Below are 19,512 nucleotides of genomic sequence, written 5' to 3'. Positions count from 1 at the left end.
TCATTGAAGAAATTAGAGATGCTCCTAGGGGCATCTGTATCACGCAGTCAAGGAGGCAGGGGGTCAGTGGGGAGTTATTCCTGTTGCAGACTATTAGGAGCACAGCTGTGGTGTTAGTTTTAAATGTTCCAAGGCCTCTTTCCTAGGGATATCCTATTTGTGTTCAGTGCCTGACACCTTCAAGCCTCTTAGAGCTAATGAAGGTGAGCACGGCATTGCGGCAGAGGAGGGGAACAGATGCCAAACACAGTTACCCACATCCTTTCCCTCTGCTTCGGATTTCTTGTAGAAAATAACCACCCCAGCTCATAAAGCCTGCGAGTGCCACCGGGATTCACACCTACCATCGTAGCGTATTTCTCTTAACTGTCAGGTGCGTTATAGGCAGGAAAAGGTTGGACTTACTTACCTATGGCAAAGCCCATGCAAAAGGCAACATCAGCTATTGCGTACACGCTGCCATAGACTGACACATGACGCAGATCTACGAGGTAGCCCATAATTGGCATCATGGAGGAGTCCACCATTCCTGGTCGTGAGGGAGGGAAACTTATTTCAGGAAAATACTGCCTTTTTTTTCTTTTTATGTCTTGGCCAACTATGTGCTAAAAAGGGATGCAAAAGCAACTGAAAGGATGCTTATTCTTAAATAAGCAAAAGATTTGTGTTAAAATAGACTGTATTATCTGTGCTTTTTTAAGGTCTTTACTGTGTCTGAGGTCACATATGGACATGTATAGATGTGCACAAGGGACACTTGCCAGAGGACAAGAGAGATGCGAGCTTAGAGTGTATCAACCACTTCCCAGTAACTGTCCGTGCAAAGCCTCCCATCTCACATTACCAGCCAAGTACCTTTCAGTTAGGGGAAAATTATTTTGTATGAACTTACACTTATGGTAGGCCTAAAAGATTGCATTAGCCTCCAGTCAATCAAAATTATTACGGCGAATTTAACAGGTCTTTTGAGCCACACTTTCATGACTAGCAAGAAACAGCACAAGACAGCTGACAAAACTGCTGAGATACTGGGGATTTGTAGTTGTGCCTGTAACTTCTTTCCTAACTACACATCCCTCATGCGTGAAGATGCCCCAGAACATTTGCTGACCGGCCAAGCGCTAAAATCCAAGCCATGGCCCCCACTCCAGCCTGACTGAGTGGTCCAGCATAAGCAAAGTTCACACATATTACTTCAAAAGGAATACACGCACGAGGGCTTGAGAATTCCTATCGATAAACAAAAATTTAAGCCTGGCTGGTTTGGGTTTTTTGCTATGAACAACAGCGAAGACTGGGTTTTGGGCAGTGCATTGCTTTATGCCTGAAAACAAGGTATATATTCATGGACAGTTTGAAAGATCTGTTTAGGTCGATGGAGCAATTCTGGACAAACTTCAGAATCCAGCTTGTCTAACAGCAGCCTGGTTTAAACTGCCTGAGCACCGTCCTTTAATCCTTCTTGCTCTACCTACCAGTTTGGGCCACAGGTCAGGCTTCGCTACTATCAGATCAGGATGGCAACAAAACAAATGTTCCATGTAACTTCATATAAAATCATTTTTACATAACGAACAAACTGTAAGAAGTCATTGGAATTTTTCTTACCAATGGCAAATCCGACTCCAAAATTTGGTGCTATGAGCCCATAAATGTTTTTAGCAAACGGTACCTATAAATGAAATTTCAGGCAATTAAGTCACACTGCATTTGCTAATGAGGTTAGTTTTCTTTTTCTAAGATAAATTCTCAGAGTAGTTATGGCACACTTGGTACAGATGTGCAAGTTAGAGTTTGATCCTTGTTCTGGGCTACTGTTTAAGACAACTGTGACATTAAACCACTGACACACTTACTATTATGAGCAAGAATAAACTGTTGAGTGACAGCTCAAAAAAAGGATCATCCTCCTCCTTTTAGAGCCAGTCTTCCTTCAAAATAATTGAAGCATTGAAATTTGAAAGCACTCAAAACTCTGATCTGGAACCTATTAACTACACATTATTTAATAACATATAAAGCAGAAGCTTCAGCAAAATCTCATGGGGAAAGCACATATTTGAAAATGAACACATGGACATTTAGACGGTTTGAAAGATACATGACCTTCTACTTACACATAAAATACTTATTCCCACGATTAGCATCCCGAGTAAAGCACAAAGCCACCTATCAAAGAAGAAACATCACTCAGAGATTGGTGATACTAAGATGTTAGAGCTGATCTCGAATGTTTCAAAGTCATGTCTGAAGTGCCGAGTTACACAACCAAAGTAGTAACATGTTCAAAAAAACAAACACCCCCTCCCCCCCCCAACAAACAAATAATAATTTCCACCATCCATAAACTGCCCTGGGAAACACTGGAAATGGTACATGAACAGCTTGGAAGATTATTAGTATTTTTAAATTAAGCATACCTTCCCATTTTGTGCGCAAGTATCCCAAAAAGATTAGTCCCAATGAGGTAAGAGATACTAGCTGGAAGAAAAGCAACACCTGAAAAATACGAATGAGATGTTTTATCAGCAATGCTTTTAGTGAAGTGTTAGAAGAAACTAATAAATTCCAGACACTGCAGTTTTGATTTGAACGCATCTAATATAGAGTCTTTGTGCATAGCCCAAAGAATCAAATATCCGGTTTGTTGCAGCCTTTTCATGAAATCTAAGGACATCATCTATGAAACGCAGGAGCGATGTGATGCCTTTGAAAAGAGTTTTTCAACATCAGCTGCAAGAAGTGGTATAGAAGAGGGGACAGAACAACAAAGAGCAGAAAGTTTATACTACAATAAGCTTTGGGATAGGTCAAGGAAAGCAACTCTTTCTTGGTTGCATGGCTTATGGAGCATATGCTCAGCATATGCAGCAAGCCCAGAACGGTCAGAGTCCCCCTCCACGCCTGTGAATGCCGTGAGGCCTCGCATTTGTAATGCCGCAATATGGTCCTTGGTCAAGCAGCTACTGAAGCCAAGCACATATCAATAACGTAAAGGTGAAGAAACCTTAAAATCATGGTTTTGAAATCACTTAGCCAATATATTTACAGTAAAAGTTAATTTTTAAAAAAAATCAGTTATTAGTTTAAGTTAAAAAAACTAATTATCTGTAATGACTCGCGGAGGAGGGCACCCGAGTAAATCCCTTCTGACCCTGACGGGCGGGTACCTGGACCCTCCCATCTCCCCCACATCCACTCGGAAAAATGTACTGTTGGGACCAGCAATTTTTTTTAGTCCTGAGGTTTCCACAGCAGCAGCTGTATCTGGAGCAGATGCTGGCTGCATGGTAGCCAGAAATATCTCTGGTTTAAAAGGCAATTACAGTCTGTACTTGAGGATTCATCCTCTTCCTACACGTAAGTCGCGGGGGCAGGACCCAGCTGGAGGGGAAATGTCAAAGGAGGAAATACTAACGAAGAGCGTGGTGTGCCATTGCCTCGGCTGCCTGCAGAGCACCAGGGAGGACGATGCAGGTGTGTGTGAGAGCAGGGACTGCCCTTGAGGAGAAGACATTGTATGAAAAATATCCCAGAGGCAGAGGAATGGGGTGGCTGTGCTTAGTGCCGGATCCTTGTGGAATGGAGCTGAATGGGTCTTGGAAGAAATAAGACACAGTATTTTTCTGTTGTTCCTGTTATATTTTGCATCTTCTTAAGAAAAAAACAAAAACAAAACCAACTGGAAAACCTGACAAAACTGGGAAAGTCTGACAAATTAGCGCATGCCACGACAAGCCTTCCATTTGGTCATTGTTAAATCAGCTAATTCAGATTTAGAAACCAGCGTGACGTTATGGTACACAATCAAACCATTTCCTTTAAGTGTATATGCTCCTCATCTTTCACCAAGGCAACACAGATTTTCTCATTTCCTGCCTATCCATCTTCCTTCCTATCTCTCCGATATTCATAAGAAAAAAAACCTGAGAAGTAATTTTTAGCCCAGCAATATCCTGTGATTAAAATCTTTGTGGGTTACAATGGTGATGCTCCGGAAATATTTTCACCTGTGTAACTGCAGCTACTTTGGTACTGCTTGGAGTTATCTTTTTATACCAAATGGTCACATATAGCAGACCTTGACAACTGTAAAAAAAACACCGCAAAGGCTTTTTAAATAAGACTTGTAGGTTGCTGTGTAAGCTGTGGTATACTAAAGCAGAACCATAATATTCTAAATAAACTTTATGCACAGTAACATTAATTGATCAAATCAAGGGGTTTTATACCTTCTTCAGATCATGCTTAAAAAAGCCGGATCTCCAAATTGCATAAGAAAATAATTTGCTTAAAACCCTGCAGTTCAAGATATAATTTAAGAGGCTTAAAAACTTTAATTAATGCTGTCAAATCAGACAAAGCGTTATGGAGTCAATTACTTATACCATTAAGGGGTAAAATTAGTCTTAATTTAAAATGGATGTTTTCCTTCTAGGAACCTCTATTCAACTAAAACATTTGTAAATCTCATATCCGTTGCACCAGTAATATGAAACTCCAGTGAGGGAGGTAGATAAGCAATCTTTGTTTTTCTTCCTGAGGTTTAAAATATCTAAGTTTGTGCATTAATTTTGCTATATTACAGGCTAGCAGTCATTACCATGTTCAACCGTACAGCAGCACATTAAGGACTGCTAGCTATGGCCACCCGAGATCTGGGTTTGCATGAATAACAACTAAGGTTTGTGCTTTCTCTATGGCACAGGGACACCTACATTAAGATAGAGTAGGGATATTAGTTGCATGCTAGCCGAACATAATTTTCATGAAGAATTTTTCTTTTTCTTTCAAGCGCCATACATTGATACTAAAAAATACCCTAATGAATACAGATCACTTGTTAACATTATCAAATATATGTTGCATTTGTAACAGTAACTCTTTCCTGCAAACTATTAAAACGGTAAACATCAGTCAGATCGATACAGCGGATCAGCACTATGTGTAGTGGTACATGATGGATAGGCACCCCCCACCCAAGATGATTCACATCAACCTCCCGCACACAGTTCGACACTCACTGGAAGTTAGTCCATTTTTCTTTTCTTTTTTTTTTTTTTTCCTTGTTCATCTCAAAGAGAAAGTAACTGCCCCAATTTTACTCTCTAGTCTAACCTGATACATGGGACAAATTTCCAGTTTGCCTGTGGACACTGGTTTCCTGAGACTGAGTTACAGGTTATAAGGTGGTCCAAGCTGGGGCTCTCCCATTGCTTTCTGTTGAATGGGATGACTAAGTAACCACTGAAAGAGTGTCAAATCTGTCAGGTTCAAGGGAAAATGCTCCTCATGCCCTTGGTGACTACATTTTGAGAAAAGTCCATCCTTCTTCCACATGTTGCCAGGACCAGTCCTGGAAGGAACATGTGTTGGCATGGGCACGCTCTGCACCAAACATACTGCACCTGCTGCAGACTTCTGTGGCTGCCTGCTCCTGGCAATTCAAACTAGGAACTGAGGAAGGATTCCTTCTGGGAAAAACCCAGAACAAAGTGTTTTGCCCCGCTGGGCTGGCTCTGCGGCTCACAGGGCATCTTGCAGCTGTCCCAGCCAACACTCACTGCCAGATGCGCTGCTGGCATTCCCAAAGGAGCCGGGACAAGTACAGTGCCGTGGCTGCCTGCATCTATTTCTCCTTGCAATGTGAGTGTTGCCCCTTACTGAAGCCTCTATTGCGATAACATCAGCCCACTACCTATTTTTCTTACAGACCAATGTTTGCAATTGTGCAGGTGTAACACTGACAATTTAAAGATAGTAAAAAAAATTACTACCCTGAAGCATGTAAGGACACCATCATTAACAGGACCGGAACTGAGACAGTCACTAGACAAAATATAGAGATGCAAATAATATACTGTACTTTACCAAGCTGCCATTTTTTTGAACACATGGTCTCCATCATCCAGATGGGTAAAGCTGGTTCAAGCATAGCAATAGCCATGTTTGCAAAGCAGATTGATCCTTAGAGAAAGAAGGGGAGGAGAAAAAAAAAGTAGTAGTAATTATTTCTTTTGACTATGAACAAAAAGCCATGCAAAGAATGGATACTTTTACATAAAACATTGCGCTTTTTACAGTCCTCCTTGTCATGCATCAGTCGTTGATTAATATTAAATAGAACAGAAGGTAAAATCACTGAAAACTGACTTTCTATATATTTCTATTCTCCTAGAAGTTCTACAATAAAGGTTAAGCCATTTTCATAATGTGAAAGTTTGCAGTGAGCTTGATGACATTTAGAAAGTTCATGAGGTCTGACTGTTGTACAAATGATTAGCTAAAACTACAATCTTTTGGTCTTTATCTAGTCTCCTGGGGCAAAACTGGAGCCCTGTTGTGTAAGAGGCACAGGCTCTGACCCTATGCCTTTGTCATCTGAGAATGACTATGACGAGACGTAGAGGTCTTGATCCTCAAAATACCAAGAGACAACCACAGAGATGTCTATTCCCTACAAAAGGGAATTTTGTGTCAAGATCCTTTAGCTAGCAGCCAGTAAGTCCATGCAGCAAAGCATGGGTCTGGCTGAGCTTGCCCAGCCCTATGAATTTCAAATGCTTCCAGATCTCTTTTGAATTTCTGGACCTTTAGTCACCCAGACACAAAGGGTAACAAGCAGTGGAAGTGCTGATTCAGTCTTGCCTGTCGGCTGAGCTCTGCCCTGCACCACCACCTGCTGATCCAGACTCCAGCGGGTTTGTGTCAAGTTTGTCTACCCTCAGTAGTGCACTTCAGCTTTAGTGCAGGGATTATTAAACCCCATGGTATTTCTTTGGATTCAAGATGCCTTTTCCACTCACTCAAAAGAACCCGAGGCAGTCAAAGCCTAATGCAGGGCAACAGGACATGGCCCCTCTGCTAATCCCTTACAAAATTACTTTCAAGGGAGTTTGGAAGTCACTAGAAGTGACAACCTCAAACTTGTGTTTCCACTTTTTTTTCTAGTATTTACAATCTCTGAAGTTTAGAAAAATATTCTAGACTCTTACAGTCTTTTACCATCCAAATTTATTTTTTTAAAAAAAGCTTAATTTGTCTGAGGTCAGAGAAACATTATTTCTCCTGGAACAAGTTCCTTATCATACAGTTCAAAACAAAATGAGCACTGATGTCATTCTTTGCTCAAACCTGTCAGAATATATTAGACTGTGTATCCACGATTCCTAAAAGGAACTTGCAGGCTAGCTGGCTCACTCCTTTCCCGGGGCAAGGAGCAACAGTTCAGCACTACTTTACCCTAAAGACAAAAGGTTAGATCTAAAGCTAACCTTTCCACTCTGCTGCAAGCTCCCACTAGCGTAGCATCTGTAAGGAGCCCCAGTTAAACACCTCGGGGCTGCCCTCTTCCAAGCCAAAGTCAGCCACGCTCAAGCAGCTTCCTTGATGCTGGAAAAACATTTCAGGCCACACAAAGCGCAGTCAGAGGAAGCAGGGCCATTCTAACAGAGATGGCTTAAATAGCAAAGGTCTTATTCTACTCTTAACAAACTTCATGAAGAAATGAGAAACAGGTGTGCATGCACACGTGTGTGGCATCTACTTCTCATTAGGTCAGGAAGTGTCACCACAGCTTACCAAAGTACTCAGGTACGTGGTGACAAAGGTACTTCAGATCTTTAGGATGTACCCCAAGAGAAAAGCGAGAGCCTGAGCTGGTACTCTGCAAACTCAGAGCAAAGACCAAAAAAGACGATGCTACCTTAGCAAAGCTTCCCCAAAAGAAGATAATTTTTTTTCCCCTCTGTCTTGCATGGACCTGACCTCTCTTTAAAGGGCCATGTCTCAAGGGCATAAATCTACATTGTTTCTTCTTTAAATTAGATTAAACATCCTGCGTTGGCCAGAAGGTGTGAAATTGCAACCTTCCAGCTGGATCCCATCTCCGCAGCTGAGAACCCACTCAGCTTTTGGCAGAGCGTCATAGACATCACTGGTATTTTTCTGTGAAAAAGCAGGTACCCAGTGAAAGGCTGTCGCACACCTTCTCAAGAACCCATGTGCTCATGATGATACCTGTCTCAACTCTGGGTTTTGGATCCGATAATTTAAACTAACTTGTCTGTCCATGCAACTTTGTCAGCCAGTAGCACCTAACGTTTCTTTAATCCCTGTCAGTGAGATCTGGCTGCGAGAATGCCATTGACCTCATTCACTGAGCTCCTACCAGCAGTGACAAAATATGTCAGTAATGTTTCTTTTGCCTGGGTCAGCGAGTACTGATGGCACTGACTTCGAAGCATCACCTCTGACACAGTTCACGTAGGAGGCAGAGTCTATATTTGCTCGCATTTCCTTTCTCCTGCAGAGGTTTTCATCTGAGCTTGCCATATTGTCTGGTCCTGTCCCTCTGACGCCCACATCTTTGTGACCTCCCCACCCGGACTGGTGAGTGCATGTTCAACAGGAATGGCCACAGTGCATCCTGCAATAGCTATTGCTGGCACCGAGGGTGACCAGACAGTAGGACTGGCCATAGGGACTGCAATATACACTGAGTGAATGAGAGCACTGGCCTCTTGTCTGTTGTGACAGTCAACATTATTAATTCACAGGCAACATGGGTTTATCAAGGGAAAAAGTTACGCTTTCAGAAAGGAGAGAGAGGAACTCCATGCTTGAGTTCAAGACACCTTGTGTTAAAGAGTAATATTGTGCTACAGATAAGCCAAATTGGTCAGAAAGTGTTTGTACTTTGAGAATGCAAACAATTATGACTCAAGTGTATGATGCACGCTCAGGAGATTGAATTTATACCATGAAATTAGTGTACCCAGATCAAGAGTGCAAGAAACACTGAAACTGTTAGCCCGTCTGCAGCACGCCTAAAATGTCCCTGGCTTTTACTTGTAGTTAACAAGTCAGCCCACTAGAGATGTAGTCAGTTTTTTAATGAGGTAGTTAACTGCCTTAAAAGTCATTCAAAACCTCTAATCTCCCTGAGCAGTGCAAACCCAATGGGACTTTTAACCTTCTCCTCTCTAATCATTGTATCTGAAGATCGTACACAGTGTGGGACATCTACATTCACAGCATCCTTGTGAAGCAGAAGACATATTATCCTGTCTTAGATATGGAGAAATGTGGCATGGTGCCTTGACTGATTGCCCCAAGGTGTCAGAGCACGGAGCTAACTGCCATCCCGACCAACTGCTTACCTAACCTTCCCTGTTAGTATCAGGATCAAAAGTTCCCATCTTCGAAAATAAAGCAAGGAAAATAATCCAACCCCTTGGGGTAAGGGAGAGCAAATGAAACCTTCAGACCCTTTTCACTGTAAAAAAGCAACAGCTTCAGAACTGAAGCAATTAACATTTAAGCAGTGTATTCCTGGTGCATCAAGAAATCTGCATTTGGACTGATGTGCACTCATAGGCCAGATAAAAGGCTGGATTTATAGTTGGTATTTGGCATTCAGCTCTGACAAAACTAAATTTGGTCTGCAGGGGAAATAAAGCAGGAGGAGAAGAGGCTGAGGTTAGAGAACATCAGCATCATCCGTACTGTCAAAGCGCTAGGCAGTCTCTGCCCCGGAAGGCAGAGACCCTGGGTGCTGTACCTAACTCTACCGCTAACCCACGGGAGGGACTTTCTCATATCCTGGGTGCTGACGCCCAGTGGGAGCAGGACAGGTCACCCAGAGCAGCTGGCGAGAGCAGGAGGGATCGGAACAGAGAGGGTCTTTCTGTTTCTACCCCTCTGTACATCCTTCCTTTCCCTGCCTCCTGTTGCGTCCAGTTGCACTGGATCAAAGATGGGAAGGGGAAGCAGGAGGCACTGGCAGTGCCTCCAGGCACATGCAGGGAAGCAAGAGGCAAAAAAACCCCAGGGCACTAAAGGTAAGGTCTCTTTGACACACAGCCGTGATTCCAGGCTACCCATCCCTGAGTCTTCTTCACCACTTTGGGGCTCTGAGACCGCGCAGCCCTGCTTTACAGAGCCCCGAAACATCAGCTGAAACAGCTCCAGAGAACAGAAAAGCTGCAGTAATTGAATGCCATGCAAATATGTTAGAAAATGGGAACAAACTCCATCCCTGCTCTTCGCAGACATGGGAGATGGTCAAAATAGTGGGATCTATGGTCTTTGGTACCTTTTCTCTTCCTTGGCTAAGACTAGCTTGGCATGAGTGGCTAAGTCTTAGTCAAGCAAAGTACTCCTTGAAATCAGTCCCCTGGTCGTATTTTGTGGTTTAAACCAAGTCCTGTCACAGATTAGACCTTGGGAGGGATTACATTATTCTCCAGAAATCTACTTTATACGCTGAATGAACCTCACCTTGCAGCACCTGCTTTAAGCACTGTTAGACACAAGGTACTGAATTAGATGAATGATAGATCTGATCTCTTATGACAGGTACTGTCTTTGCTACTCTTTTCCCTCAAATTCTTTTATTCTATGAAAAGGTCTTTTAACGCTCCAAGAATTTCTCAAGCAAAAGCATTTGTATAACTTTAGTCACAGCTTGACCAAGTGTCTAGTCAAAGAGTTAGGGTAATGGTCATTCCCTAAGACCACCAAGAAACAGCAAACACAAAAAATGCCTGGAAGAATTGTTTTCTTGGACAGGCAGATTAGGATTAAGGAACGAAACTGTAAAAATTACGATCTCTTTTCAGGTATTTTATGAACATGAAAAAGGGCCAGGCTTAATTACAGACTTCAGAATAAACATTCAACAAAATGCAACGCGAAAAGGCAAACTTCCCTTGAGACAGAAAGACTCACTAGACAAACGATACATGTAATACCAAACGCCATTCACCATTCACCCCAGACCTTTTCTGAAATACAATCCATGCTCGAGAAACCAAACTCACTCTCTCCTCAAATGGAAACAAAGTTCAGTGTTATTCCCTACACCTGCCTGCGACACGCTGGCAATCCCTCCCTCGGAAAGCCTTGGCTCTATCCACTTGCCTCATAGAAAGTTTCATGGCCACATCTCATTGCCTTAGCAAGCAACTGCAAGTCATTAGTGTCCTCTCAGCTGGAAAGACGCCTATATTTCAAACTTTCTGCCTGTTATGTTTCTACTGGTATATTCATCCTGTATTACCAACAGATTATCTTTTTCTTTGAGCTTTATGTAAATGAAACCAGCAAACGACAATACTGTTAAACCAGCTCAGCCTGAGGCATTCCAGGATGCCAGGTATAACACCAGCGGTTGGTTTAAAGAAAAAAAAAAAGGGATCTGGTACCTGCTGCAATAATGATATACGGGTCCTTCAAAAGTGTCAGTAACGGTGTCCCCTTCTGACTCTATGAAACAAAAGCTTGGGATTAGGAAAGGCAAAGCATCATCCATCGCCTAGAGTGTTTTACCTTAATACTTACTTCTGCTTGTGCTCTTGATGGCTGCAGAACAAATAATTGAACAGCTGCAAAAAGAAATCAATACTGTAACATTTCTTCAAGAAGGGGGTTAGATGGTGGTAATATGAAAGGGATGTGCTACATGGTGCTATTGACTTTTCGTATTTACTGACCTCCATCTAACAGAGCTAGTGCTGCCAGCACCAGGAAAGGAGAACTCTTCCCCACAAACTCATACATGACGCTCCCAAAAGGTGGGCCCACTGCCAGGGAGAAAGAAAGGACACAGTTGTGAAGCCGCATCTCTGACTCTGAACAAACGCCCTCTGCAAGCGGTTGGGCATCCTGCTATTGGCATTCAGTGACCAAAAAGCTCGATTTAAAAATCCTCATAAAGCTCATTGATCATGACAATAACCATATTCTTCACTCCCCAAAATACTCTTCCATGTAAACAAAACCCAAACATCTCAGAGATTATTGCCTGACATATGTATCCGCATAAGAAATGTGCTACTGTGGGAAAAACTATTCTTAACATGCACCATGAATCTAATCTGGAGACGGCATGATAACATTACGCTCGATGAGACTCTTCCGATGCTTTCATAGATCACAAGTACATGCTTTGGGAAGGCTGGGGGTGGTTTCTCTTGCCAGCAGAGCCTCCAACTCACTGACCTAATACTCCCATAGCAAGGCCTCCTAGTGCAATTCCCATTGCGTTGCCTCTCTCTTCATCATCTGTATATACACTGGCGAGCATACCCATCCCTAAATTAAAAAAAAAAAAAAGAAAAAAGCACAACACAAAATTAGGCATCTGTGTACCACAGTTTATGGTCATCATTTGCCAGCCCTACTAAACATTTTACAGAGACGACAGCAGGTATCTGTATGTACATAAATATATAAAAAAATATAAATATGTATATTCCCTCCCCATAGAACTCACTTTGAAGCAAAAGGGGATTTGGCAATTTAAATGGTCTCCAAGACCATGTTTTATTGTACAGTATTACTCAGGTAATTTAATGATGCCCTGATTTGCTAGATTCTTTGTCCCTGTCTTTGTCTCAGAGTTTTTAGATGATGCTTTTCAACTAGCAGAAACAAAGCTTTTGACAAGTATTCACTATCTGTTATTTATACTCCGGGTGCTTGACACAAAGGTCTGGTGACCACTCCCAGCTGTAACCGTGGTCAGTGCTAACTGTGCTCTGGGCATGAGGTATTATGCAGAGCTGATTACTTTGAAAATGAGTATTTCAAGTTCAACATCCAAAATTAAACGATTCTTTTGACCTTTATCTTCACGTGCCTCGCTTCTGCATTTGATGATGAACCTTCATTTCACAAAAGGAAACACGAAGCCTAATTCGTGTTTTTGTGAAGCACTCGGACACAGTAGATATAAACGCTGCAGAAGAGTCCTCATAGAAATTAATAATTCTGTTTTCAAATCAAGGTTTAAGTAGGACTCAGTAAATAAGGCCCACAGCTACACAGAAAAAGAAAACAAAATATTGCATGATTGATCATTTTAAGTGAATACCATCCATCACGTGCATCAAAAGAGCAGAGGTCCTGTGTGGATTAACATGCTTATTGAAAACTGTGGATGACATCAAATTGTTTGCATGAACAGCTGAAGAGCAAGTTAGAGAACGATATCAGAATTCACAATGAATTTGTGAGATTTGGGGAAATACTCTGGAAAAAAATAGGAGGCAATACAAAGATAACACAAAGTTTTACATTTAGGTAGGAATGATTACATGCACAAATGCAGGGGTGGTAAACGACTGATTGGCAGCAATACTACAGAAAAATTCCTTTGCCTGTGAGATACGTGAAGTGATTTTCATTGCCGTTGGCCCTTGTAAGGAGTCCGAGCTTCTGTGTGCTGGGTCTGGTTTTGGTGCAGCACAGGAAGAAAGGTGGGGGTGACTAGACACTATCCAGAAAAGAGCAATAAGGATGAGCAAAGGCTTATAAAAATAACTGTGAGGGACAACTGCAGGACTTTCAATTTAAAACCAGAGAGGAGGAAACCGAAGTGAGATGTGATAAGAGTCTTGCAACATGAAAAAGAGCCACAAAGATAAAGAAAAGAAACTTTTCTTCATGTTCTCTCAAGTATGGGAAGCAGAAATAGGTTTACATGACAGTAAGGAGGCTTTAGATGAGACATCAGAAAAAACCTTCCTGACAGTAAAGGTACTTAAGCACAAAGCTAGATGCTGAGGGCGTTTCTGAAGGCTTCTGAGAACATGCCTGTCAAGTATGCATGAGGAATGACAGATACAAAGCTGATCCTGCCTTCAGGAAGGGGGTGGACTAGATGGTCTCTTGGCCTTTTCTGCTCTACTTTGCAGGTTGTCTGTGAAAAAAAGAGTCATACACTCATCTAAGAACTGTATCTCAAAGTACATATGTGCACAGGGACTGAGTTAAAGCTGAACAATCATTTTGATTCTGGCACTACTTCCCTTTGGAAAGCTTGACTTGTAACCATAACTTGTACAAAGAAAAAAGATGGATTTTCTCGTCTCTACCCCTCCTGCTTGTCTTTGCCTTCCCCATCCCTGGCTCCTCATCCCAGCCCCTGCCTGCTCCCTTAACCGCATCCCCACTTTTCCCACTACTCATCCAGGCTTAAATCTCTCTGCTTAACTAGTGCTTGTTGCACAGCTTCAAACCCATCTTAAGCATAAGGTGCTTCTTGCTCTCAGTTCGAAAGCTCAGTCTGAGGCATTGTATCTCCCCAGCCGCCCCAAGCAGCGCTGCCCAAATGTGGGCTGGAACAAAATCCCTGCAAAAGGAACCTAGAAAGAATCCAGCTGCCAAATTCTTGTTAATTTTCTATGGAACGTATGTGAACCCTGCTTATAGACCAGTCCAACTTGGAAGGGAGAATTTTCCTGAGGAAGCCAAAAGACACATTCTTGACAAAAAAGCTCTTTTCACCTCCCCTCCCAAGCCAAATTCATATTCCTGCTGCCATCATGGGAAATTTTTCAAAGGAAAGAGTGTGAAACATTCTAACATTAACAAATGATATTTTCTCCAGTCTCAGTAATGGTTGAACAATTTGGGCTGAAAACCCATACTCCATTTCACCTACTCATTTAAAACTTACAACCTTGTATTGGAAATCTGGTACAGGTAACCCGAGTCCAAACTGGCAGACAGCATGGTAAATCCTTGAAAACGACATTTTATAACAGAAATTTCAGTAACAGTCAGAGCTGCTATCCCTACTATAATAAGTACCAACATAAGTTCCTGATGACCTTTAAAATGGCTAAAAAGGAATGTACAATGTTGAAGACGCACATGCAGAAATCCCAGGGAGAGCACAGTTCATTTAGTGCTCTACCTTACTGCAACCCAAACACCAAGAAAGTCTGAAAAGACATTTGCTTTTGAGTACTTTATATGAAAGGGAGAGGAAAAAAGTGAAACTGATTTAATACTTTTGTATTAATTATTGAAACTGCAGACAAAATACAATTTAGAAAATTACTAAAAATTACAGAATCAGTGACCTGTATTTTACTCTCTCATCTCTTCTCTTACCTGCCACAGAAGAACAAGAGGAACCCACTCCTTGAAGGGACCTGGCAATAAACAGTAAAGTGTAGCTTCCTGAGAAGGCAAACACTACAGAAAAAACAGAGGTAAATTTTTAAAATTAGGTTAACTCTAACTAGGTTAAAAAGTTAGATTTCTTGAAACGATCACAAAAACTTCATGCAATTTAGTCAAGTGTTTACAGTGACTTGTGCCACTTTCAATGCTAACTGCATTATTTTCCCTTATTGCATTTAGATGTGTCAGTGTTGAATTGCTCTCAGGTGTCTAAGCCTCCTGGTAACACCGAATGCAAGTGCACAAGCAGTTTTAACTAATTACTTAGGATTTGATTACATCCTGCTCTGATTCAGCTGCACACAGAAGGAGTAATAAGACCTTTCTTTCCAGCTTTGCCTCTTCACGCTGCTTCATTTAAGGCTGCCTAGTCTGAAGCTTCAGGCATTCAGGGAAAGCAGGATTTAACACAGACGTACCTGCATGCATGCACGTGCTGTTTCCTCCAATAAGCAAATGGGTGGAGAGAGGTTTTACCCTGGTATTGCCAGCTCTGCAATAGATGCTGTGCAGCACAGCTGGCTGAAGGTGCAGGGAAGCCAGCTCCACTCATTTAAGGGCTGTAGGAAGTTCCTAATCTTCCCAACAGCAGACCACCAGAGAAATTGCACCAGTGGAGGTGCCTCTCTATCTCTCCCCAAGAGATTTTATCCTGGGCTCCACTCTGCCTTTTGGGACAGAGCCCCTGGATGCTGCACTCATCAGTCCAGCTAAATTCCCCATCCACAACACTGGAAAGTAGGAGTGTCCCAGAAACCCAAGCACATCTCTGCTTGTAGAGCCTGTGTCATGGTCAGTGTCATTAAATCTACAGTGAGTTTTTAAAAGCTTTTTTCAGCTCTTATCTGTTGGCCACCTAAGGAATTTTGCCAGATAGGTTATAGCTGGGGGAAGCTGTTATGCACTAACTAAACACAAGATCCACATGCAGTTCTCCCACCTGCTCTGTGGCATTGTGCCTCTCAGGCTTTTCACCAGGTCTTACAAAAATCCCGACCCACGTGGACAGAGAAAAACCAAGAAAAATGAAAGAAGGAAGGATGTCAGCAGATCAACAGTACTCCCCTATGCTATGAATTAGGCTCATTACTCTTATCTCCATCCCGACCAAAATTTGTGTTACATGTTCCTAAAATGCAGAGTTGTCAGTGACTCTAAGACCAGGTAATCTTCTCAAGCACCCCAGTCCCCTTGATGATACAGTTTTAAGCTGTTATTCCTTCTCTTACGTACAGCGGACATGGAAAACTGTTTGTTCCCTTCCTTTTTGTCATAGACTCTGATATGTTTTACATCTGCCTTCTGAAGGAAACCAGGTTCTTTCACCATTCCTCACAGGCTTCTAATGATCCTTGACGTTCTTCCCTGTACTCTTTCCATCTGGGCCACAACTTCAAGGGCCACACCAAAACCGAACATAAAATACCAGCTGAGGCCTTATCAGTGCCATTTAGAGCAGACAAATTATCTCAGCTGACTTGCAGGCTGTGCTCCTGTTTGCACATCCCACAGCGATGTTTAGCGACGCTATGACACTGTTGACTCATATTCTACTCATGAGCCACTGCAGCCTCATGATCTTTTGATAAGTCCCTACGATAGCTAGTTGTTAAGGACCCTGCAAAATAGCCCTCTCATGGCTGATAGCCCTCCCATGCTATCTGTTTAAAACTGTCTGAGCACTGCTCCAGATTACAAGAATCTGGGAGAAAGATTCAGCTAAGGAAGAGACCCACCGAGGTGGGATGGAAGGTGGTGAATTCCTTAGAGCACGTTCATAAAAGCATACTTGACAAATCTCATCAGCACCACCATCCACATGGAGCAGCCACCCTTAAATTTTCCTTGGAAATCAGTCCCTCTACATCAACAAGAATAATTCCTAGTGATAATTATTATAGATCATTTATTTAGAAGTTGCATCTGGGCCAGACCAAATAAGATGTGGACACTTACTGATTGTTGACACAAACATGATGCAGAAGCCAGCAAACAGTGGAATCTGGTAGCCTATTCTGGAAAACAAAATGAACATTCACATTTCTGGGATTGCCTCACTGACATTTTGAATTAGACTTACTCACATGAGTGCACACACCGCAAAAACCCAACCTGTAGTTCCTTGGTAGGCTTTGAACTATTTATTGTGGACCACATGATCAAATTTGTCCATGTTACAAATGGCTTTTCATCTGGCACAGCAGACTTTGTATCTGAAATCCCTGGAACAGATCCTCCTCTCATTAGAATCTGATTGCCCTGTTCTCGTTCCATCGTAATTGTTCCCAATAAAGCCCCTTTGGGCCTCCATGAGGTTGCCAAGGATATGAAAAGGGAAGATTTGTCTGAGCTTGCTGAACTTTGAAATATCCCAGTAGTGATTCAATGCTTATCTGTTTCCATCCTCATTGAGACAATGAGTATAATGAGACACAGTCAAACCAATGGCTTTTTTACTGGAAAAATTTGTCATCAGCTTTGTTGGAAGTTCTGCCTCAGCCAGGAGCACTGGAAGAGTCCCAAAGAGCCTGAAAATAATATTTTTGCTTTCCATGGGTTTAGGAGTAAAAATGGAGCTGATCAAAGCTTCCTTCATCAGCCCGCTTCTTCATTAGGACTCTAAACAGCCTGTAGAAATGCCTGGTTGCTATAAGTATTTTCAAGTTTCCAGGAAATAAAGGATTTTCTGTCTGGAAAACAAATACATTTTTTGAGCAGCTAAAACTGAAGTTTCAACAAAACATTCACAATATACTATTTTTCACGCCATTAAAAATCTACCCTAGAATCAAAAACACTACCCAGGTAGCTCTGAAGACAGTCTGTGTATTCTGTTCAGCACACTTTATTCACGGCTTCTTTTTTTGTAGGATTGCGCATCTCAAATGCATTTGCAAAGACATCCTTCAAAAATGGATGATGCTTTTCAAAAGAGTACTGATTGACTTCAGCTTCCAATGATTTGACAGCATTGAGCATTTATAGTGGCAGTTTTGGCTGAAGTCGGTCAATCAAATAATGGAAGAGTCTATAATGGTCCTTTTAATTTTAATAATAGCAGTCGTGACATAGGTAAACCAAAATAATTATTCTGAGCTTTGCTTTTTTGTTAATACAGTTTTTATACAATTAAGGACCCTGGAAAATGGAAAACTCTCTGAAGTGCAGGGCGCGATGCTCATTATATGTCTCATTGTAACATTTGTTTGAGTTTTGTGAATGAAAGAAATCTAGCATGCACATTTCTACACACCACAGAAATCTCTAATAAAGAACAATTTTGCCTTAAACATCATCACTACGTTAAAATATGACAAAAACGTAGTGCGCAGATTCTTCTAGTTGAAATTTGTAAGTGGGTGTTACAAATATCCAGAAAAGACTAGTTACTCCTGTGGTACTTAACCGGACTGGTATCTCCAAAGCAAGTTAAATCCCTGGCACTATCACAGACGTCCTCTGTGGCCTTATGATAATCATTTTAATCTCTCAGCACCTGGATACCTGGCCTGTAAGAGAGTAATATTACCTTTTTTTGTCTGCCTTATTTAAAGTGGATGATTTTTCTAAGCCTGTCTCTTCTCTTGCTGTGTGTATAGTAGGTATTATACAATGGGATGCTAATCGCCACTGGTGTTTCTATGTACATGAGGAAATAAAAGATTACCTGTTACCAACTTCTTGCCTGCCTCAGAACTGAAGTGGGCACTTCCCTTCCCAGTGGGCTCAGGTAGAACAGGCCACAGAGAGTTTGACCATAAGTGCTTTGATTTTGAATTTTTCAATTAAAGAAAGCACTGATAGAAGTACAGATAAAAAAAAACCTTGCAGGTATGGCTACTGCTGTTGGTGAGCTCTATCATCTTTCTCTGTGGTATGAAAGCAAAAGTTGAATGTCCTTACGCCTTCTTCCGTTGCAAAGTAAAGTAGGGTTGTGTCTGTCAAGGCCATCCCAGAGATATCTAGGATGGACACTGTGGGGAAGAAGTCTCATTTCAGTACAGAAATCAAGCAATTCTTAGACTGACACAGGGGCCATGAGACAGCAATTTGCTTCTGCTACAAGTGCACTGAATTAAAATTCAGTTATTTGCATGAAGACAAATGCCATCCAGATTGGCTCCCACATTCACGTTTCCATCGCTAGATCATAGACATGAGCTGTGAGATCTTCCATAAACATTAATGAGTTAAACAAAGAGAAGGGATATCAAACTAGTTCTAAATGATACTCTGTCAAGCTAAAGCAGATTTCAATTCTTCCAATAGGCTTCCTACACTTGGAAAGTTTCTGGTGCTTGAAGGCTGTAAGAAAACAAGTATTTTGGAAGTCACTTTTAATGCTCAATGAAACACTGTTCAAGCATTTTTCTTAATTTTTGCAGTCACAGATATTATTCTTCCTTTATGTTGGACAAACAGGGTCACAGCAACGTGTGAAGCAATACATAGCAGAGGGTGACGAGGGCAGAACTAGAGCAGAACTCAGTCCTACTCTTGCTACCCAGCAGACCACGATGCTTTATCACACATACT

General features: G+C 41.8%; 1 protein-coding gene across 1 annotated transcript in view; it reads right to left on the bottom strand.

Annotated features, from left to right (window-relative positions):
• Positions 1 to 19,512, bottom strand: part of SLC18A2 (solute carrier family 18 member A2) — a 30,117-nt gene that overhangs the window by 3,160 nt on the left and 7,445 nt on the right. The window contains exons 3-13 of the mRNA XM_076338133.1: positions 16,933 to 16,991; positions 14,905 to 14,988; positions 12,004 to 12,096; positions 11,496 to 11,585; positions 11,344 to 11,387; positions 11,208 to 11,268; positions 5,872 to 5,967; positions 2,421 to 2,499; positions 2,118 to 2,169; positions 1,609 to 1,672; positions 410 to 529 (exon numbers count right to left, since the gene is read on the bottom strand). Coding sequence (XP_076194248.1) covers positions 410 to 529; positions 1,609 to 1,672; positions 2,118 to 2,169; positions 2,421 to 2,499; positions 5,872 to 5,967; positions 11,208 to 11,268; positions 11,344 to 11,387; positions 11,496 to 11,585; positions 12,004 to 12,096; positions 14,905 to 14,988; positions 16,933 to 16,991 — 842 coding nt within the window. The remainder of the gene's footprint in view (positions 1 to 409; positions 530 to 1,608; positions 1,673 to 2,117; positions 2,170 to 2,420; positions 2,500 to 5,871; positions 5,968 to 11,207; positions 11,269 to 11,343; positions 11,388 to 11,495; positions 11,586 to 12,003; positions 12,097 to 14,904; positions 14,989 to 16,932; positions 16,992 to 19,512) is intronic.

The sequence above is a fragment of the Aptenodytes patagonicus genome, chromosome 5, assembly GCF_965638725.1.
Source record: "Aptenodytes patagonicus chromosome 5, bAptPat1.pri.cur, whole genome shotgun sequence".
In the NCBI taxonomy this organism is placed as follows: Eukaryota; Metazoa; Chordata; class Aves; order Sphenisciformes; family Spheniscidae; genus Aptenodytes; species Aptenodytes patagonicus.
The sequence above is the reverse complement of the archived record's forward strand: the minus strand, read 5'-3'. Positions and strand labels throughout refer to the sequence as shown.